At 43.1% G+C, this 23,367-nt stretch overlaps 2 protein-coding genes across 2 annotated transcripts in view; one reads left to right on the top strand and one right to left on the bottom strand.

Moving 5' to 3' along the window:
• The window catches only part of LOC139273209 (calcineurin subunit B type 1), a 108,101-nt gene extending 101,246 nt beyond the window's left edge, over window positions 1-6,855 (top strand). Inside the window, exon 6 of the mRNA XM_070889802.1 lies at window positions 4,877-6,855. Within this exon, the coding sequence (XP_070745903.1) occupies window positions 4,877-4,924 (48 nt within the window). The 3' untranslated portion in view covers window positions 4,925-6,855. The remainder of the gene's footprint in view (window positions 1-4,876) is intronic.
• Window positions 6,140-22,084, bottom strand: pno1 (partner of NOB1 homolog). Its single transcript, XM_070889801.1, has 7 exons — window positions 21,841-22,084; window positions 15,647-15,796; window positions 14,597-14,680; window positions 11,762-11,822; window positions 10,888-11,005; window positions 9,639-9,709; window positions 6,140-7,446 (listed from the first exon to the last, which is right to left on the bottom strand). The coding sequence occupies exons 1-7, from the start codon at window positions 22,024-22,026 to the stop codon at window positions 7,379-7,381; spliced, it is 738 nt and encodes a 245-aa protein (XP_070745902.1). The 5' UTR covers window positions 22,027-22,084; the 3' UTR covers window positions 6,140-7,378.
• Between the last annotated feature and the right edge of the window lie 1,283 nt (window positions 22,085-23,367).

The following is a 23,367-nucleotide window of genomic DNA, read 5'->3' as shown; positions in this document are numbered from 1 at the left end:
TGTCTTCCTTCGTGAAGACAGAACCAAAGTATTTGTTTGCCATTTCTTTGTTCCCCATTATAAATTCACCTGAATCTGACTGCAAGGGACCTACGTTTGTCTTCACTAATCTTTTTCTCTTCACATATCTATAGAAGCTTTTGCAGTCAGTTTTTTATGTTCCCAGCAAGCTTCCTCTCATACTCTATTTTCCCCCTCCTAATTAAACCCTTTGTCCTCCTCTGCTGTTTGCAAAATTCTTCCAGTCCTCAGGTTTGCTGCTTTTTCTGGACAATTTATATGCCTCTTCCTTGGATTTACTATCCTTAATTTCCCTTGTTAGCCACAGTTGAGCCACCTTCCCAGTTTTATTTTTACTCCAGACAGGGATGTACAATTGTTGACATTCATCCATGTGATCTTTAAATGTTTGCCATTGCCTATCCACAGTCAACCCTTTAAGTATCACTCTCCAGTCTATTCTAGCCAATTCACGTCTCAGACCATCAAAGTTACCTTTCCCCAAGTTCAGGACCCTAGTCTCTGAATTAACTGTGTCACACTCCATCTTAATAAAGAATTCCACCATATTATGGTCACTCTTCCCCAAGGGGCCTCGCACAACAAGATTGTTAATTAGTCCTTTCTCATTACACAGTCTAGGATGGCCAGCCCTCTAGTTGGTTCCTTGACATATTGGTCTAGAAAACCATCCCTAATACACTCCAGGAAATCCTCCTCCACTGCATTGCTACCAGTTTGGTTAGCCCAGTCAATATGTAGATTGAAGTTGCCCATGATAACTGCCGTACCTTTATTGCACGCATCCCTAATTTCTTGTTTGATGCTGCCCCATCCTTATTACTACTGTTTGGTGGCCTGTACACAACTCCCACTAGCGTTTTCTGCCCTTTGGTATTCCGCAGCTCCACCCATACAGATTCCACATCATCCAAGCTAATGTCCTTCCTTACTTTTGCATTAATTTCCTCTTTAACCAGCAATGCCACCCCCACCTCCTTTTCCTTTCTGTCTATCCTTCCTAAATGTTGAATACCCCTGGATGTTGAGTTCCCAGCCGTGGTCACCCTGGAGCCATGTCTCCGTGATGCCAATTACATCATATCCGTTAACTGCTATCTAGGAGGCTTTGAGAGTGTCCTTGAAACGTTTCCTCTGCCCACCTGGGGCTCGCTTGGTGTGTAGGAGTTCAGAGTAGAGTGCTTGCTTTGGGTGTCTCGTGTCGGGCATGCGGATGATGTGGCCCACCCAATGGAGCTGGTCGAGTGTGATCAGTGCTTTGATGCTGGGGATGTTGGCCTGAGCGAGAACACTTAACATTGGTGCATCTATCCTCCCAGTGGATTTGCAGGATCTTGCGGAGTCAGCGCCGGTGGTACTTCTCCAGCACTGAGGTGTCTACTGTATATGGTCCACATCTCTGAGCCATGTAGGGGGGCGGGTATCACTACTGCCCTGTAGACTACAAGCTTGGTGCCAGATTTGAGGACCTGGTCTTCGAACACACTCTTCTTCTGGCGATCAAAGGTTGGCATACTGGAGGCGATGTTGGACCTCGTCATCGATGTCTGCCCTTGCTGCGATAGGCTCCCGAGATATGGAAAATGGTCCACATTGTCCATTGCCATGCCATGGATTTTGATGGCGGCGGGGTGGGGCAGTGCTGTGTGACGAGGTCAGGTTGGTGGAGGACCTTTGTCTTACGGATGTTTAGTGTATGGCCTATGCTTTCGTACGCCTCAATGACGATGGCTTGTATTTCGGCCTCTGCGCAGGCACAGGCGTCGTCCGTGTACTGTAGTTCGATGACGGAGGATGGGACGACCTTGGATCCAGCCTGGAGGCGACAAAACTTGAACAGGTTCTCATTGGTTCCACTCCAGCGGGGAGCTTGTTGAGAGTGAGATGGAGCATTGCAGCAAGGAAGATCGAGAAGAGCGTTGGCGCGATGACTCAGCCCTGCTTGACCCCGGTCCGGATGTGGATTGGGTCTGTGGTAGATCCGTTGGTCAGGATCACGGCTAGCATGTCATCATGGAGCAGGCGGAGGATGGTGACAAACTTTTGGGGGCAGCCGAAATGGAGGAGGACGCTCCATAGTCCTTCACGGTTGACCGTGCCAAAGGCTGTTGTGAGATCAAAGGCGGCCATGTACAAGGATTGATACTGTTCCCTGCAATTCTCTTGTAGTTGTCGCACGGTGAAGATCATGTCTGTTGTACCCCTTAGTGGGCAGAATCCGCATTGTGACTCTGGGAGGTGCTCTACAGCCTTGGAGAAGACTGTTGAGGATTCTTGCAATGACTTTCCCAGTGGCCGACAGCAGGGAGATTCCTCTGTAGTTGCCGCAGTCAGACTTGTCCCCTTTTTTGAAGATGGTCACGATTACGGCATCTCCGATCTCCTGGCATGCTGTCCTCCTTCCCGACAAGAGAGATGAGGTCATGCATTTGTGCCAATAGTGCTACTCTGCCATACTTTAGTGCCTCAGTGGGGATTCCATCTGCTCCTATTGCCTTGTTGTTCTTGAGCTGATGGATGGCCTTTTCTACCTCGTGCAGGGCTAGGGTTTTACTGAGCTGGTGGCAGGTACCATGCTGCGGGATGGAGTCGAGGACACTCGTGTCGAAGACAGTTTCGGTTAAGGAGATCTTTGAAGTGATCCTTCCAGCGGGCCCTGACTGCGTCAGTGACCTTAATGAATTCCTCCCCGTTCTTGACCAGCATTGGGGTGGGGCCTTGGGTGCTTGGGCCGTAGGTGGACTTAACTGCGGTGAAGAATCCTCGCACGTCATGGCTGTCGGCCAGCTGCTAGATCTCCTGTCCTTTCTCCACCCACCATCTATTCTTTAGGTCACGGGTTTTCTGCTTAGCTGCTCCCGAATTGGGTCGCTGTTTTAATTTTAGAAATGCCTTGTGCTTGCGGCTTATTAGCTCCTGGATCTCCTGGTCATTTTCGTCAAACCAGTCTTGGTGATTCCTAGTTGAGTGACCGAGCGTGTCTACGCAGGCAGACCAGGCGCAGTGGGTACTCTGTGTCTCGGGACCATAGAGAGTTGGCAGTGAGGTGCTGGCTGTATCGAGCTTTTTTTAACTGGGTCTTTGAGTGCCCCGGTGTTGATTTTTCTGTGGCATTGTTTCTGTTGCCGTCGCTGCTTTGGGGCTATATTGATGTTGATGAGGGATTAGGCGGTGGTCCGTCCAGCAGTTGTCGGCTCCTGTCATGGCGCGGGTGATGCGCACGTTCTTGCGGTCCCTCGCTCGGATGATGACGTCGTCGAGCAGGTGCCAGCGTTTGGAGCGAGGGTGTTGCCATGATGCCTTGTGCTTGTCCCTGATGGAACAAGGTGTTGGTGATGATAAGGTCGTGTTCTAGGTATTGTCAGAAGGGTACTACTGCAGTTAGTTTCCCTACCCCCTCTGCCGATCACGCCTCCCCAGAGGTCTGTGTCCTTATCTACTCTGGTGTTGAAGATCAGTTTGTCGTCCGTAGGGACTCGGGACAGGGAATATGGCTGCACCAATGCATCAACTGCAGGAAATTATAAGTAAATGAGGACAGAGCATGTCACTTAAAGCAATTCGCATACATTTATTACTGTTTAAATGTAACTGAAGCATAGGCCTATGCCTTAAGCAGATCAGCCCTCACAGCTGGTGCTGTGGCTTCTATACAGTGGATTCCCTCTGTTAAATTTGTTCTCTTTTGGTATGCACCTGTGATGTTTGATGTGGACTGATGAGATAAATTATCTAATGGGTAGGGTAGTTATCCTCCAAACCATATGATCCCACCCATTCAATCCCACAGGTTTTGTAGGGGCAGCTTGGAATTGGTAGGCTTTGAATTCTGCATTGGGTCAAAGTGCAATGGCACAGTTCATGGGGTTTCATGATGCACAGCAATAGACCATCTATGACACCACTTGTGTGTAGTATAGTGACATTTTCATGTATATGTTTAGCACATGGGTTTCTCCATAACTCATTAGGCTATACATCTACAGTGCATGGAGTTGCATAATCAAAGAACAAAAACCATACCAAGTAGGTTTGCTATCTTTGTGAACCTAGCGAGTGTCAGCTATTTGGAGAATTACAGCTGAGCCCAATTCTGTCCTCGGTGTGCACTTTCTAGCAGGAGTCATTGGATAGCAATCAGAAATGAGAACGGTGGCTGTATTTTTTCCCTCCCAATCAAACAGCTCCAACTGCTGACTTGGCTATGAGTAACTAACTCAGTACAGCTGGACTGAATCTTTATATACTAGCCATCGGCGAGCTCATGGTACTTTGTGGCCACTGTTGTGTTCTAACAGTTGTTGCCAACTGACCTATTGTAAATATGGCTGATTTCTTCAAAATTAAAAGGCAAGTTTGTGTTGCAAGCATATCAATGCGATGAACATGTTAAATATTGGCGATTCCAGAGCCTCATCTTGCTTGGAACTGTACTGGAGTTGACAAGAAAATATGGACAGAGATGAAATGTACCTTTTGTTGCAGGTTATATGAATGTAGGATACCAAGCTAGGGTTTCAAAACAATTAGAGCAAACTGGGAATTGAACTTTGTTCAAGCCCTATGCGAAACAAAATCTGGGAATGTTGGTATCTACAGGTTCTATCCTGCGAACATTTCTCTTACAGGACGGTATATATGTTTAAAATACATGAAATAAGGGTCAGGGTATGGTCATAATGGGTACCATCAATCTGGAAAAATGGAATAAACTTTTGTTTTCTGTGACTTTTTAATTAAAAACATTGCTTTTGTATGTTGATTTGAAGAGCCTTTCCTCTAATTATATGGTTTTGCATTAGATTCCATCAGTGGAGGCAAATACATACTTACTTACTTCTACTTTCTCATCCAGGTTGTAGGAGGCCTAGACATCCACAAAAAGATGGTGGTTGATGTGTGACCTCTTTCAAGGCTCCACCCAACACTTCTGCTTTCTTCTCCATTTCTGAAGATCTGCTCAAGATGTCCAGCAATGCTTTCTGTGTATTTAATGGAAGTATTTTCTCTGTGAAGCCACTTTTTCCAACATGAGCCTCATGAAGCCAACTAAGTGTTATTGAACTTCAATTCTCTCAATAACCCAGTGTAGCACTTTAAAATCTGAAGGACAGCTGAAAAGGAGCATCTCAGTGTGGTGGAGAAGGGGAAGGGGCTGGATTTTTATTTATTTCATTCTCATCTTTTATAACAAGGAAGTATATCTATAGCTTTGTAAATGTAAAAGTAGTAAGTTGGGCTTTAATAAACTTGATGCAGAGACTTGATTTAAAATAAAAAGTAGTCTACGAAGTGCCAAGCATGGATTACGCAAACCATTTTAAAATACTTTTGTCAAAATTATCAATGTGTTTTTATTTGGTTCCCCATTATATGTATTTCATGTCTGGTAATAGATTAAAAACAACTGTCAAAATAGTTCTTTCATGTGAACAGGGTTTACTTACTGTTCTTGTTTTGGTATGTTGACTGTTTTAATGTAAACATTTTTGCTTCTGGTCACAATTATTTACATTTGTGTTAATGAATGTTCCATATTTTATGAGTTCCTTGTTAGGGACTGTGTCTCTTTAGCTAGTAACTCTCAGTAATTACTCCAGCATAATGTAGATGCCAAGAAATTTACTCAGTATAAATAACAGGATGATTAGGTGGCACATCTTTTTGTATATAGTCATGGTAACTTGGTGAGGATTACCAATTAAAGACACTGAACCAAAAATTGTTATTGCAGTGAAATTGAATTATACTGCAAGCTGACTTAGAAATTACTCGAGACCATTTAAAAAAGATGCAGTTCATTTCACTTTGAATAGGAAATGAAAACCACCTCAATGTAGTCTCTTGTTCAGGAGAAAACTTTATATTCAAAGTTAGCTAGTTATACCTCCTGGTTATCCTTTTCACATGTAGATTGTGGAGTGGTATTTTTAAGTTTGAAATTGTTCTTCCTCATACTATCATATCCAATTGCAATCTGGTACATTTTCTCAGTTTTGTACATGTGCAATGTGAGTAGTGAGCTGCATTTCTATTTCCTCAAACTATTGTGATCCCTTTGCTTTCTTGCTGAGGTAGTGTAGGTTATAAAGGAAGTAAACAAAACTTACAACAGGAATTGTTTATATAATCCAGTCTCTTCATTTAATAAGATGTGTAATGGGAAAAGGGGCGGGCTAGATTGCTTTATGGGCGAAGATCAAATTGTTCAAGCGCCTCTCTGCCATTGCTGTTCCTTCAGCTAAGTGCTGCACACTGGTGGGCTCTGACTAATGCGTGAGAGATCCAGGTGCTTGGTGTCCTTGCATGATAAATATTTTGCATGTAGATTGATTGAAATGTTCCTCTTGTTTACATAAATTGCAATGTTCATATAAAAGTTGCCAAATGTTGGTAAATGTTGAAGAAAAAGAATTCTATTAACTGTACTCTTTTCTTCCTCTGGATCAGTGCATGGCTTGTAACTATAGCCAGTTGTATCTGCTCCAGTGTCAACTGCCATGTGCTCTGTTTCAAGGGGAATCTAGTCTTGTGAATTTATTTGTACATAAGTATTTGTTATGCAGGGAATGCTCTTTCCCTTTGCTTGTGCATAATTTGACTGCAGTCCAAGATAGTGCATACATCTTTTCCTTACTACAGGGGATTGTTTTTAATTTGTGTGGGGAGGAGGGGGGGGAGAAAGGGAGGAAGAGGAGGAAAGAGAGAGTGAGAAACAGTTAATGTTGAATGTTGAGTTTTCTTCTCTGCATGTTGCATCATATGCTGTGGGAGTATTGGAACCTTCATACTGTATAAGTACATTGAAAATAAAATTTGAAACTTTTGCCTGAATAGCTTACTTTAAGGATAAAAAGTTATGCTGGTGTCTTTAGTGGGTCTAATCTGTCTCCAGATAAATCTAAGAACTCTCCATTTTGTACTATTAATACAGAAATCCTTTAAATAAACTCAGCAGGTTTAGAAACCATAGTTAAAAAAAATGATCAAGGAGAAGGTTGTACTGCCAGCAACAAAAGTTGGAGAAAAACACAGACCATTTTCTGGTACCACACGAATGTTAATTAAATCCAATTACAGTTCAGGTAGCTAAAACATGCTATACAGAATGTATATTAGAACTCTTCATAATTTATTTTTCAGTTCAATCCATTATTCTTGAAATGGTTATACAGTTAACATAGAGATCACATCATACTCAATGGCACTGCATTAGGATAAATTGGAAGAAATATACTTGCTCATCAAATGAAAACTTAACTCATAGTCCCAGTATTTTTGTGTTATAGGCCCAGATCTGTATACTGTCATCCAGTCATTGTGCAAATTTAAAAAGCTGTAAGTTTACACTGCACGCTTAGAAACGCTCAGCTGCTCTACTTGCCACTGCTCGAATGTTGCCATAAACTTTAGATGGAGGGCTCCCTGCAACAAAAGTTAGAAAGATTAGATAAAATCTACCTTTTCCATTAACCACTTTGCCACTTGAAATATGCAGATCTGCCAACAGTGAATGATAGGATCCTGGGACAGGAGCAGATTCTGCCCTGATGTCAGATAGAATGGAAAGGAGCTCAAAGTAAAATGGCCTACACATTGTGTAAAGCTACGTTTTATTGAATTGAACCTAATCCTAACTGTTGCTGGACAGCTTAAAGATTAGAATCAAGCCTCTTGTCTAGTGTGAAGTTGGTCCACCTTCAGTCACTTCTGGAGCACCTGATCCCAGGAAGGTATCGGGTAGGTCCAATTGTGTTATGATCAGACCAAAAGACATATTATTTTACTCTCTCTCCTAACTTTAACAGACACCAATCACAATGGGAACTGGGTTGAATATAAACAATCTGGGAGGGGAGACATTTCATTGCACATTTAAGATTATCTAAAATACTACCAAAAAAAACTTCACTACAAAAGGAGAGAGGATTATAACTATCAGCTGCAGTTACTAAAATATCACATTCAAAGCAGAGGTGCAGAATAACCAACAAAATGATACTGTTCCTAAAGCCTGTGTTGAACTCAGACGAGCAAACTAGTATTAAAGTGAGGTGATGTTCACTGCAGTAGTCAGCTAATAACAAATAGGAACAGGAGTAGGCCATACGGCCCATCAAGCCTGCTCCACCATTCAATATCATGGACTCAGCTCCACCTCCGTGCCCGCTTCCCTTATCGTTTAAGAAACTGTCTTTCTGTCCCAGCTTCCACAGATTTACAACCCTCATGTTTTAAATGGGCGGCCCCCTTATCCTAAGATCATGCTCTCTAGTTCTAGTCTCCCCCATCAGTAGAAACATCCTCTCTGCATCCACCTTGTCAAGCCCCCTCAATCTTATACATTTCAATAAGATCACCTCCCATTCTTCTGAATTCCGATGAGTTAAGGCCCAACTAAGTCAACCCACTCATCCCTGGAGTGAACCTTCTCTGAACTGCCTCCAAAGCAAGTATATCCTTTCATAAATATGGAAACCAAAACTGCCCATACTATTCCAGGTGTGGCCTCACCAATACCCTATATAACTGTAGCAAGACTTCCCTGCTTTTATACTCCCCTGCTTTTATACTCCATCCCCTTTGCAATAAAGGCCAAGATTCCATTGGCTTTCCTTATCACTTGCTGTACCTGCATACTATCCTTTTGTGTTTCATGCACAAGTACTCCCAGGTCTCGCTGTACTACAACACTTTGCAATCTTTTTCCATTTAAATAATGCTCTTTAATTTTTTCTGCCTAAGTGCATGACCTCACACTTTCCAACATCATACCCCATCTGCCAAATTTTTACCCACTCACTTAGCCTGTCTGTGTCCTCATTGCTTTTCCTCCCATCTTTGTATCATCAGCAAACTTGGCTACGTTACACACAGTACCACCTTCCAAGTCGTTAATATAGATTGTAAATAGTTGGGGTCCCAGCACAGATTCCTGCGGCGCCCCACTAGTTACTGGTTGCCAACCAGAGAGTGGACCATTTATCCCAACTCTGTTTTCTGTTAATCTGCATTTGATCTATCAACCGGTCCTCCCTTTAGACACTGGCCTGTTTTCATTGAAATTTATGCATTCTGGACATAGTCCCAGCTCAGTTTGTTGCATATTTAAGAGGTCTTCATTATTGCTACTCAAAATGGAAGAACGCCCATGGCTAGTTCTGGTTTTTACTTCCCATTTCAGATCTTACTCTTAACTTTGCAAACACTAACGGTATCAAAATTTCATTTATTAATAGGGACAGAGTTATCCTGTTAACTCCAATATTTAATGCTATGAAAAGCAGCAGTCAATTCTGACACTAAGTAAAAGCCATCTAATGACAATTGGGAATCCTTTATACACCCTATTGAATGACCAGTATTCCAATATTGGAATTGTTCAGTAGATAGCTTGCCTTAACACAAAAGCTGAAATACTGCCCTCCAATGAAAGGACAATTAAAGCAAAACAAAAAAGTTGGCACATAAAAATAGTGTATACTGAGGTGCGCAATAGTTTTTTTTTTTAAATAGCATTTGTAGACGCGCTTCAGTCCTATCCTTTTTGGATGGTTAAGGAATATTTTCTGTTAGGTTACCAAAGAATCTCTTGCATAGCAAGATTGAAATCATACCTAGAATAAGGTTGCAGATTGCTGTCCGAGCCATCTTAATGTTCTGAAAAGAGCCAAGGATGTGGACTTTCCTATTAAGATAAAGAGTCAGTTGCTGAAGTCATCCAATTAACTCTAACTGTCAGAGTAGGCAACTTTATTTAGCATTCTACTTGTTAACCAGGAAAACAAAAACTATCAGTAGCCTCAGGAGTTACCACAAATAAGTTACTCCAAAATTGTGAATGTGATTATGGTATATTTCAAACTGCTTGCCACGCTAGCTCTGACCGGCATCTAGTGCAAGGAGTCTCCAACTGGAGATGCAGAATAATGTTGAAGCACTAGATAAAAGCTGTTCCATTACAAATCCAAGAAATTGCTATGGAAATAAGCTATATTCTGTGCAAGTGGACATTACTCAGCTCATCTTTCTCAGTGACGCTGCTTCAGAATGGGTTTCATCTGGTATCCACACTAATTTGTAGCAAAAGTGGTACTATTAATGCAATATGGGTTAATACTAATTCAACTGTTCCTATTCTCATTGTTGAATACACAAGTTGGACATTTAAGGACACAACTGCCAACGAACAGGCAGTTCCAGTGGGGGTTTTTTTGTTTGTCATCGTCGCCAAAATGAAGAATAAAGCAGGTTTTTAAAAAATTCTGTTCAGTTTAATTTGTGTGAATTGTAGAATTTATTCAAGTATGAGCCACTTGTTTGTGCACTAAACTGTGGTTGGTCAGAGACGGCAGTTTTCAGGTGGAGGATAGTTTGACCCCAGCACTCTGTCTTTTGCCTAGGGGTCGTTGGGATTGTTAATATTTGGCAAATTACTGTTGAGACTAGAAGCATTTGGAGATTCCTATAACAGTTATAGGGACAGTAAATTGGGAATGTCTAACATTAATGAAACTTTATTAGTGGTGTGCTTCAGCACTTATCAGATCCTCCATCTGTCGTGGAGAGCATTTTTTTAAATTTGGGACCGGAGTTCTGCGCAGCTTCTGGTTCGTTGGCAGCAGTCGCTGTTTATTTAATGTACAAGTACAAAAAGGATTTTTGCATGATCCAAAATGCAATTTGTCTCAACTAAGGCAATACACACTACTTGAATTTACTAGCAAAGACATTTTAAGAGAAGGTTGGTACTATATTTTACATCAGATATTAATCCCACGAGAAAATACTATACGTTTATTGAATTTTGTATATTAGCTTAACTGACAACAAATAAAACTAAACTCAAACATTCTTTGTACTTACGAGTCAGCTAGAACTATTCTTGTTCTTGTTACATTTTCTATTGTAAATTTAGTTTTTCCTCCTTTGCCAGCTATTCGTCCTATCGCTCTGGAAAGGTGATCACCTTTTAATGGTTTCACTAGAGGAAGGAATCACATGTCTGATTTACCATTTCTAAATATATACTTTCAGACCTAATGCAATATACAACTTGTTAAAACTGAGCACTTTAAATAAAAAAGATCATGAAATGACACTGATTCCTATTTGACAGCAAGCTGAGCTTCCCACTCTATATCCTATCCTATCTAACATTACAAGCCTAACTGCTGCTGAAACCCTCTTCCACACCTTACACCTCCATACTCGACTGGTCGGCCTCCCATCTTCCACTATCTATACATTTCAACTTACACAAAACTCTGGCGTTCGTAGGCTAACCTACATTGTCCGTCTGTCTCTCTCCCTTCCCTCCACCATCACGGCATTGGCCCCCTCTCTATCCCTCTACAACTCCCTGCCCACTCCCACCACCTAAAAACCTCTGCATTCCTCCAACCATTGGCAGCTGTGCCTTCAGCCATCTATGTCTTAATCCCTGGAATTCACACCCTGCAATTCTCCTCCCTTTCCTCCTTAAACCTATCTATTTCACCAAGTTTCTAGTCATCTCTCCCAATATTGCTTTCATGGCTCGATGTCAATTTTTAAAAGTGCTATATAAATGAAAGTTGCTGAGTTGCTACAATTCTTTAGAGCCAAGTTATAAACTTCGTCAAAATCAGATGTGACACTGATGGACAAATGTATCTGGCAAGACACAAAGGGCTGAATGGCCTCTGTTTGTGCTGTAAATTTCTATGATTCTAATAATAAACACCTACAATAAACTCACCATCTGTAATGTCAAATGTTTCTAGGAATAGGTCATCCAATCGAATTAATGCTAAGGCATCCTACATATTAAATGGATAAAATAAATGAGGATTAAAAGGCAGTAAATTAGATACTATGTACATTTAAAGACGGAAACCTGTGCTGCTGAAGATTCCATCCCTTGGATAAAATCAGGTTACCATTAAAGATCCCATGGCATGATTCAAAGAGCAGCAGGGATTCCTTTCAATATGACAGTCAAAACCCTCCACCAAAAACAGATTACATGGACATCTCATTGGTGTTTGAGAGATCTTGTGCACAACATGTGGCTCCATTTATTACCGCACTTCAAAAGTAATTCGGTGTACATGGAATGTTTTGGAATCTTTGAGATGTGATAACATAATGAACGTTTTTTAAAAAGATATACATATTTTAGAAGTTAACATTTCTTTATAGCACCACCCAATGTACATTGTTGCTCTAGCACAATGCATATGGAGTAAATAAAAAATCGTTTTGCCTTCTGCTGGACGTAGAATACATTACACCATTCTCATTAGAGTTCAACTTTGTACACAAGGTCAAATTGTATCTTAGTCACTTTAGTCTCACACTGAACCCTAAAAGTTTATGTGGCACCCCTTAGTTTGGATACTGAGGTCTTCACAAATCTTGGCTGTTCCTTTCCAGAGCACATTATATATACACATGAGTTATCAATGCTACACCCAATATCAACATGGTTGTTCAATACAGTATATATTTTTTTAAAGTATATCAATTAACAGAGCACATTAATCTTGGGCTAATGATTTATCATGGAATGACTTCATGACAAATCCACTGGCTTTCACAACCCGTGATAAGCAGGATATTCCCCACCACACTTCTCAGTAAATAATATCCTTTATTGGGTACAATAAGCTGTCATTTCAGAAATTATTTTATCATTCAAAGCAGCTAATTTCCTGAAAGTTCCTATAGCACAAATCTGGTTGATTGTTGGGAGCTGGTAAAATAAGTTTGTCCTTACAAGCAAAAATCTTGGATAAATTAGATAAAATTGCTTTCCTGAATGGCATTGGCACATTGCAGTTAGAATACACATTATCATCTTTTAATTTAAAGGGTGGGGCCAGGGGGGGATAGGAGGGGAAATATCCATTAAACAGTATTTGTTCTTTGCAGCGATGGCCAGATACATTTGTCCTGTAGACAAGCGATGCATCACTGGTGCTAATATAGTTTCAGAAATACCTCCATGTGGGTACTGTCAAAGAAGGTGATAACTGGCATTCATTTTTATGACTTAGCAACAGCCAAACCCCATTCTAACCAATGCCTGTTTTAATGGTATTTATTGGTAATTAATAAGGTTGATTCGGTTTCATCAGGGTAATTATGAGTCATAATTATTACATTGTCCATGTTATTTCTATGCAACTGCCCCAAGATATTTGGCAAATAGCCACCCCGAGGGCCCAAGTTTCCACACGCGCCTAGAACGGCGCAGTCCCGACCTGGACGCCCGTTTTTCGCGCCACAAAGTGTGCCTAAAAAAATCCTCCGTATTCTCCACCTCCCTGCAGGTCCTCTGGCCCTCGGCGCAGCCAGCACGAGCTGTGGGGGGGCGGAGCCAGGTCCCTGCGCTGAAAACAGTGCCGGGACCTCTGCACATGCGCGCTACAGTGGGTACGCAATTGCAGTAGCTCCAGGCGCCGAACTGTGTGGGAGGGGCCCGAAGCACGCAGCCCCTAGCCCTGGCCGAATGGCCTCACTGGGGTTGCATGAATAAGGCTCCTCCCACGGCCAGCTCCTGCTTCCTTCCCCCCCCCCCCCCCCCCCCCCCCGACACCAGCTCCCCACCCCCCCCCCCTCCCCCCCTTGCCTCCGGACCAGACCCGACACCCGCTCCCCGCACCCTCCCTGCCTCCAGACCAGACCCGACACCCGCTCCCCCCGACTGGACCCGACCCGCGCTCCTGTTCCCGCTCTGTCCCCCCGACTGGACCCGACCCGAGCTCCTGTTCCCACTCCCCGCCCCCCCCCCGACTGGACCCGACCCGCTCCCCTGTTCCCGCTCCCCCCCCCCCCGACTGGACCCGACCCGACCCGCGCTCCTGTTCCCGCTCCCCGACTGGACCCGACCCGACTCCCGGACTGGATCCGACCTGATCTCTCCCTCCCTCTCTTCCTCCCCCTCTCTTCCTCCCCCCCCCCCCCGATCCAAACCGAACCGAATCGACCCAACCCAACGCCACCTACCTGTAAATCTGGTACTGGGGACGGACCCTGCCCGAAGTCTCGGGCCGGCCCGTTCAGCCTTCGGTCCCGAAAGGCCTGCCTGAAGCACTTTCACACAGGTAGGAAGATGGTTTATTTAATCTTTTCTTTGCTTATAAATGTTTATTCAGGTTGGATTTATTTGTATAATATTTGTATAAGTATAAATAAGGATTTATTATAGAATTTAATGACTTCCCTTCCCCCTCTCCCCCCCCCCCACCTCTCGTTCTGGACGCCTAATTTGTAACCTGCACCTGATTTTTTAATGTGTAGAACAGGTTTTTTCAGTTCTACAAAAATCTTCACTTGCTCCATTCTACTTTAGTTTGGAGTACGTTTTCACTGTGGAAACTTTCAAATCAGGCGTCAGTGGCCGGACACGCCCCCTTTTGAAGAAAAAATTCTGTTCCAAAGTAGAACTGTTCTACCTGACTAGAACTGCAGAAAGAAAAATGTGGAGAATTGCGATTTCTAAGATAGTCCGTTCTCCACCAGTTGCTCCTAAAAATCAGGCGCAAATCATGTGGAAACTTGGGCCCATTATTATAGTATATTAACTTACCTCCACTTGGAATCCAAGAACAAAGGCCTTTACAAAGTCTGCAGCCTTCGTGAGTGAACCTATATCTTGTGTATCTTTACAAGTCTGTAGAGAAGAATTGCATAAATATTTTACAAAACAGATGTCAAGCATTCCCATCTTTCATCAAGATGTTACAAAAACTGTCAAAACAAGAAAACTCATTCTAGATCTAACACCAGCCATTTAAAAGTTGCTCTATACCACTGGCCCGACCATATGAACTTATAATACACTCCCACCTGCAGTCAGCCCAAAAAGCCGATTGCACGGTATATCCCATCAAACCACAATATGAACCATGCCCAAGCTCAATTAAAACAGATGTCAGACTAGTTTTATTCTTAAAAGTCTTTGTTTTGTCTTATACTGCAAAGAAAATAATATAGTGCTTTAGAAATTTAAATTACAACGCCACTTACCGATAATTCACCATTATTTTAAACATCGTACAATATCCAGTGTATGCATAATATAAGAATTAGGAGCCGCAGTAGGCCATTCGGCCCCTCAAGCTTACTCCACCATTCAATAAGATCATGGCTGATCTTCCACCTCAACTCCACTTTCCTGCACTAACCCCATATCCCTTGGTACCCTGAATATTCAAATTATGGATCTCTGTCTTGTATACACAACGACTGAGTATCAACCAGCCCTCTGGGGTAGAGAATTCCTGGATGAAGAAATTTCTCATCAGTCCTAAATGGCCAACCTTTTATTCTGTGACCCCTGGTTCTCGACTCCCCAGCCAGGGGAAACATCCTCCCTGCACCTACCCTGTCAAGCCCTGGAAGAGTTTTGTATGTTTCAATGAGATCGCCTCATTCTTCTAAACTCTAGAGAAGTATAAAGCATAAAGGAGTACAAGAAGCCTGCGACAGCACTAGACAGGGTGCATGAGAATTAACTCAAATACCCTGTTCCAAACAGATAAAATGGTAGACTTCCTTCCCTCCCCAAGACACCTAAACTGTATCAGCACCTGGTTCCTCCATTCACATCACGAACTACATTTCTAAGTCTTGTTACCTTGATTTCAACATTTCTAGTTTTCAGGTTAAATCTCACTTGCAGGTGCAAGTGTTCAACGATAGGAGTAAAGATTTTCAACCAGTTTTCTTTCAGGGGTGTATATCTATGTGCAGGTACAGCCACTTTACGAATTTCATCTTTGCCATCCTAAAAGAAAAATGGACACCATGCATGGTTAATGTAAACTAAAAAAAACACACAATGACCTTTAAATGGGATGGGGAGAAAAGGTAGCAATTACACCAATTAAAAATTAACTTCTACTACCAGCTTGTCCTGCCACTCAGCAATTTCTCTTGCTCTCAGCCTGGCTACTGCTTCTATCGCCTCTTTAAATTCAGCAGAAAGCAGGGTAAAACATACAAGAATGCCAATACAGCATATCAACAAAGTTTTTTCATGTATGGATGATACTTTTCAATTCTTTCCTCATTTCTTTGTGTGCTGGGGAAATCTACAAGAAATGCACAGAAATCTTGGGAATTTAAAATCAGTGGAAAGGAAATCCATTCCAATTTCATCTCTGGGTACAGAATGCCAATTGTAATTTTACTAACTCTAGTTAGTGATACTAACAGATCTGTGATCTAAGTTGAGGATTTGTCCACAAATGAGGCAATAGATACTAAAAGTGCTGTTTCCAAACCCCTAGGCCTCAAAAAGATCAAATAGGATTACTCAACAAATTGGAAATATACAAGCACAAATAGGGTTTAGTTGCCAGGTCTCAGTGCCACATGAGCTCCTGGGTCGAAGATGGAACAAGTTAGGTTATTGGCTTGCAAAATTACCTGAAACAGAGTGGGCTGCAGACAAGTCAAGAAGGATGAGGAGGGATAGTTTGCCTTTGTCACAGTCACAAAAGATTTCATTTGTGACTTTGATGAGAGCTGTTTCGGTACTGTGGCAGGCGCAGAAACCAGATGGGTGGGATTCAAACATGGAATTGCAGGAAAGATGGGAATGAATTTGGGAGGCGACAACACGTTCAAGGCCTTTGGAGAGGAAAGGGAGGTTGGACATGAAACGGTAGTTTGCAAGAATGGAGGGGTCGAAGGTTGGCTTTTTGAGGAGTGGGGTGATGACGATAGATTTGGAGAGAGGGGTCAGTACCTGAGAGAGAAGTGTTAATAATGTCAGCTAATTTGAGAGCCAGAAAAGGAAGTTGGATGGTCAGCAGTTTGGTGGGAATAGGGTTAAGGGAGCAGGAAGTAGGTCTCATGCACAGGATCGGAGATCGGAGAGAAACTGGACAAAGATGTGAGGTCAGGACTAGGGCAGGGGGCTTCCTTAGATGCTTGGCCCAGTGGGCTTTGGTGTCCCACAAGGATCTATCCTTGGTCCCCTCCTATTTCTCATCTACAGGCTACCCCTTGGCGACATCATCCGAAAACACAGCGTTAGCTTCCACATGTACACTGACTGCACCCAGCTCTACCTCACCACCATTTCTCTCGACTTCTCCATAGCCGCTAAAATGTCAGACTGCTTATCCAACATCCAGTACTGGGTGAGCAGAAATTTTCTCCAATTAAATATTGGGAAGACAGAAGCTATTGTTTTCGGTCCCTGCCACAATCTCCATTCCCTCGTCACTGACACCATCCCACTCCCCAACTTCTGCCTGAGGCTGAACCAGACTCCTGGCTGGTTTCCCACATTCTACCCTACGTAAACTAGAGGTGATCCAAAACTCGGTTGCCCGTGTCCTAATTCGCACCAAGTCCCGCTCACCCATCACCCCTGTGCTCGCTGACCTACATTGTTGGCTTCCAGTTAAGCAACGCCTCGATTTTAAAATTCTTATCCTTATTTTCAAATCCCTCCGTGACCTCACCCCTCCCTATCTCTGTAATCTCCTCCAGCTGCATGGGCCAGCCTGCACTGCGATATGTGTGTGCACTAGGTCCGTGCAGCAGAGCTGGTCTCCAGTCGTCTTGGTTAATCCTTGCCACTGGACCAAGACCTAGTTCTGTCAAGCCCGTGTGATGGCTGGTGTGCAACAGCCACCACACATTAAAAAAATCCACGCACAGGCATCTTTCATCCTTCAGCATGTCGTTCAGGATCTGGAATATTAGGTCCTTCATTGAAACACTTGTGAACTCATCCCTTTTTGGCGTGGAAGCAAGTCATTCTCTTTACGAAGGACCGCCTAAGAGAGAGAGATGCAATGCTGGCCTGTCAGGCTCAGGTGTCAGATCTCCAAGCTTGAAAGAGGACTGATTTGGCATCATGGGCCACCTTGAACCTACAGAGGCCCCTATTGCTCCCAAAGCTCCTAGTTGGCCATCAAACAATCAGCAAGCAGAGATGATACCATCGACAAGTGGACAGAAAGTACCTCAAGAGTGGCTTAGTGAGTAGCAAATCCAGCACCAAGCGTGAGCACAACTGTGGGTTGGTTAAGCTATCAGTGAATTTTATAGAATTTACAGCACATAAATGGGCCATTCAGCCCAACTGGTCTATGCCAATATTTACATACGAGCATCCTCCCACCATACTTCATCTAACTTGATCAGCACAACCTTCTATTCCTTTCTCCCTCGTGCACTTATTCAACTTTCCCTTAAATGCATCTATGCCATTCACCTTAACTACTCCATGTGGAGTTTCGGCCTCTTGCATATCCCCAATTTTCATCACTCTACCATTGGCGGCCGTGCCTTCAGCTGCCCAGGCCTAAGCTCTGAAATTAATTCCCTAAAGCTCTCCACATCTTTCTCCATCTTTAAGGCGCTCCTTAAAGCCTAACTTCACCTGTCTTAATATCTCCTTATGTGGCTCAGCATCAAATTTTGTTTGATAATCACTTCTGTGAAGTGTATTGGTACATTTTACTACACACTATATGAAATAATAATTCGGGACAAAATTAATTGACATTTGGAAAAGTCAATAAATGGGCTAATAAATTAAAGTCAGCACGGATTTATTAAAAGCAAATCATGTTTGACTAACTTGATCGAGTTCTTTGATAAAGTAACGGAGTGAGTTGATGAGGGTAGTGTGGTTGATGATGTGTATATGGACTTTCCAAAGGTGTTTAATAAAGTATCACATAATAGACTGCTTCGCAAAATTAAACTCCATGGAAATAAGGGGACAGTGGTAACCTGGATACTAAAATTGGCTAAGGGACAGAAAGTATGATTTATGAAGGGGAAATCATGCTCGACAAATCTTCTGGAATTTTTTGAGGATGTAACTAGTAGACTGGACAAGGGAGAACCAGTGGATGTGGTGTATTTGGACTTTCAAAGGCTTTTGACAAGGTCCCACACAAGAGATTGGTGTGCAAAATCAAAGCACATGGTATTGGGGGTAATATACTGATGTGGATAGAGAACTGGTTGGCAGACAGGAAGCAGAGAGTCAGGATAAATGGGTCCTTTTCAGAATGGCAGGCAGTGACTAGTGGAGTGCCGCAGGGCTCAGTGCTGGGATGCCAGCTCTTTACAATATACATCAGTGATTTAGATGAAGGAATTGAGTGTAATATCTCCAAGTTTGCAGATGACACTAAACTGGGTGGCGGTGTGAGCTGTGAGGAGGACAATAAGAGACTGCAGGGTCACTCGGACAGATTAGGTGAGTGGGCAAATGCATGTCAGATGCAGTATAATGTGGATAAATGTGAGGTTATCCACTTTGGGGGCAAAAACGCAAAGACAGAATATTATCTGAATGGCGGCAGATTAGGAAAAGGGGAGGTGCAACGAGACCTGGGTGTCATGGTTCATCGGTCATTGAAAGTTGGCATACAGGTACAGCAGGCGATGAAGGCAGCAAATGGTATGTTGGCCTTCATAAGCTAGGGGATTTGAGTATAGGAGCAGGGAGGTCTTACTGCAGTTGTACAGGGTCTTATTGAGGCCTCATCTGGAATATTGTGTTCAGTTTTGGTCTCCTGATCTGAGGAAGGACGTTTTTGCTATTGAGGGAGTGCAGCGAAGGTTCACCAGACTGATTCCCGGGATGGCGGGACTGACATATGAGGAGAGACTGGATCAACTGGGCCTTTATACATTGGAGTTTAGAAGGATGAGAGGGGATCTCATAGAAACATAAAAAGATTCTGATGGGATGGGACAGGTTAGATGTGGGTAGAATGTTCCCGATGTTGGGGAAGTCCAGAACCAGAGGATACAGTCTTAGGTTAAGGGGTAGGCCATTTAGGACTGAGATGAGGAGAAACTTCTTCACTCAAGAGTTGTTAACCTGTGGAATTCCCTGCCGCAGAAAGTTGTTGATGCCAGTTCATTGGATATATTCAAGAGGGAGTTAGATATGGCCCTTACGGCTAATGGGATCAAGTGGTATGGCGAGAAAGCAGGAAAGGGGTACTGAGGGAATGATCAACCATGACCTTATTGAATGGTGGTGCAGGCTCGAAGGGCCAAATGGCCTACTCCTGCATCTATTTTTCTATGTTTCTATGTAGTGGCAAATGGTTGTTTTTAGGATTGAAGGAGTTATACAATGGTGTAGCCCAGGGGCCGGTATTAGGACAACTACTCTTTTTGATTTATATTACTTGGACATGGATATACAGGGCATAATTTCAAAGATTGCAGATGACACAAAACTCAGAAATGTAGTAGACTGTGAGGAGGATAGTAACAGGCGGTCATAGACAGACTGGTGAAGTGGGCAGGCACGTGGCAGAAGAAATTTAATGCAGAGAAGTGAGACGTGATACATTTTTGTAGAAAGAATGAGAGGCAATATGAACTGAATGGTACAATTTGAAGGGGGTGGAAGAACAGAGACCTGGAGGTACACATACACAAATTTTTGAAGGTAGCAAGACAAGTTGAGAAGGCCATTAAAAAAGCACATGGAATCCTCAGCTTTATTAATAGAGGAATGGGGTACAAAAGCAAGGAAGTTACACTAAACCACTATAAAACACTGGTGAGGCCTCAGCTGGAGTAGTGTTCAATTCTGAATGCCACACTTTAGGAAGGATGTCAAGGTCTTGGAGAGGGTACAGAAGAGCTTTACTAAAATGTTACCAAGAATGAGGGACTTCAGTTACGTGGATAGACTGGAGAAGCTGAGGTTGTTCTCTTTAGAACAAAGGTGGTTGTGAAGAGATTTGATGGAAAATCAGGAACAGTACTGATAAAGTAAATAAGGAGAAACTGTTTCCAGTGCAGAAGGGTCAGCAACCAGAGGACACAGGTTTAAGGTGATTGATTCTTTTGCCAGAGGTCACATGAAGAAACATTTTTTAAACGCGACTTATGATCTGGAATGCGCATTGAATAATAACTATCAAAAGAGAATTGCATAAATACTTGAAGGCAAAATGTTTTACAGGGCAATTCAGAAAGAGCAGGGGCATGGGACAAAGTGGATAGCTCTACCAAAGAGCCAGCGCAGGCATGATGGGCCGAATGGCCTCCTCCTTTGCTGTATCATTCTATGTGGTTGAGTTCCACATTTTCACCATAGAAAGACTTGCATTTATATAGCGCCTTTCACGACCACTCAAAGCACTTTACAGTTAAATTAAGTACTTTGAGTGTAGTCATTGTTGTAATGTGGGAAATGCCGCAGCCAACTTGCGCACAGCAAACTCCCACAAACAGCAATGTGATAATGACGAGATAATCTGCTTTTCTAATGTTGATTGAGGGATAAATATTGGCCAGGACACCAGGGGTAACTCCCCTGCTCTTCTTCGAAATAGTGTAGGATCTTTTACGTGCAGCCGAGCGGGTAGACAGGGCCTCGGTTTAACGTCTCATCTGAAAGACAGCACCTCCGACAGTGCAGCACTCCCTCAGCAATGCACTGGAATGTCAGCCTAGATTTGTGTGCTCAAATTCCTGGATGGGACTTGAACCCACAACTTTCTGATTAAGGGGCGAGAGTGCTACCCACTGAGCCACAGCTGACACCATAAAATGATACAGCAGGGGGAGGCCATTCAGCCCATCTGCAGTGATCGCTATATGAAGGAGCTATCCACTTAATGTCACTCCCCTGAGCCCAGTACACACCCTCCCACCCCACTCCTCTCCTCTCCTCTCTCCCCGTCAAGTATTGGTCGGTCTCTTGAGCAAAGAACTTTCTTCTTCATTCCCCATTGGTGACTATGGTGACTGATGGCCCTCTAAAATCGGATTGGAAAGGCGAAGATTTGGTGCAGCCGCCGTCCGCCGCTATCCCTTGCTCACCACCAGATGCTGCCCGGAGACGGGAGGAAATTCGGGCCTTTTGCTGGGTCGGGGCGAGTCCGTGTCCATGCGGCCCGCTCCCGGCTCCGACTCCATTTTCCTCTTGCGTTTAGTTCGCTTCTTCGCGACGCTAACGAACGCCGGCCCCTGCTCGGGCTCCGAGCCCGCTGCCTCCTGCACCTCCATCACAAGCGCTCACGCGGCTTGACCGTTGCGAAAGGACCCTCAAGCGGCCCGCGCCGTTCGCCTGATTCTCCGACTCAGCAGGGCTGTCCGCGCGGCTCGCCTGATGGACCCACACCATCACAGATAGACCGTATTTGCCATTACGTCATCAGCCCATTTAGGACCCTGTCCTGCGCACTTTTTCTTACGCCAATATCATAAATATCCATGTGGACCTTTAAAACGATCATCCTGATATTGGCGTAAGAAAAAGTGCAGGGATCATAATTTATTGAACGCAAATCTCAAGTGTGATTTGACTCTTTCTCTCGCCACAGATGCTGAGTATTTCCAGCATTTTCTGTTTATATCTCAAGTGGGATACGAATCCGATAGTTTTTTTCCCTATAGAGTCGATACAATCGGTTTATTAACCGTTCGGGTAAAGCGGGTGGGATAGGAATATTAACAAAATGACAGTTTTTCTGGAACAAGCTTGGTCAATAAATCTGAAACATTATTTCGGATTATAGAATCCGAAAATATAAAATAAAGAATTGTTAGTAAGAGCTTGGATAATAAGAGACAACATGGGGTCGAGGAGCAAAGGGACCCACAGGTACAAATACATAAATCATTAAACATAGTGATGTAGGTTAATAAGGCCATAAAAATACAAACCAAGCACTAGAGTTTAGTTTCAGAGGGATAGAATTGAAAAGCAGAGAAGTTATATTAAATTTGTATAGAACCTTGGTTATACCACAGTCGTATATTATACATAGGATATAGAGGCATTGGTGAAGGTACAAAAAAGATTCACAAGGATGATACCACAACTGCTTAAGCAACACCTCACTTTCAAAATTCTCATCCTTGTTTTATATAGCACCTTTAAAGCAGTAAAACATCCCAAGGTGCTTCACAGGAATATTATCAAATCAATTTTGAGCACATAAATTATAGGGTAATAACTAATAAATCCAATAGGCAATTCAGGAGAAATTTATTTACCCAAAAAGCAGTGAGAACGATGGCCTCGCTATCACCTCCAAATTCCTTTCCCAAGTCACACACAATCCTGATTTGGAAATATATCGCTGCTCCTTCATCATCACTGGATCAAAATCCTGGAACTCACTATCTAACAGCATGGTGGGAGTACCTTCACCACACAGACTGCAGTGGTTCATTACCACCTTCTCGAGGGCAATTAGGGATAGGCAATAAATACTGACCTTGCCAGCGACGCCCATAACCCGTGAATGAATAAAAAAGTAAAATACAAGGAGTAGTTGAGGAAAATAGTATAGATGCATTTAAGGGGAGGCTGAATATCAACAACAAATTGTATTTATATAG

This window comes from Pristiophorus japonicus, chromosome 9, assembly GCF_044704955.1.
Source record: "Pristiophorus japonicus isolate sPriJap1 chromosome 9, sPriJap1.hap1, whole genome shotgun sequence".
NCBI lineage: Eukaryota > Metazoa > Chordata > Chondrichthyes > Pristiophoridae > Pristiophorus > Pristiophorus japonicus.
The sequence above is the reverse complement of the archived record's forward strand: the minus strand, read 5'-3'. Positions and strand labels throughout refer to the sequence as shown.

What these genes read in the sequence shown, in the direction of transcription:
- pno1 (XM_070889801.1), bottom strand. Translation starts at nt 22,026, where the DNA reads ATGGAGGTGCAGGAGGCAGCGGGCTCGGAGCCCGAGCAGGGGCCGGCG. An exon ending in CTAGAAATGTTGAAATCAAG is followed by an intron (nt 14,681 to 15,646) that starts GTAACAAGACTT and finishes TCTTCTCTACAG; the next exon opens with ACTTGTAAAGATACACAAGA. An exon ending in AGAATAGTTCTAGCTGACTC is followed by an intron (nt 9,710 to 10,887) that starts GTAAGTACAAAG and finishes TTATCTTAATAG; the next exon opens with GAAAGTCCACATCCTTGGCT.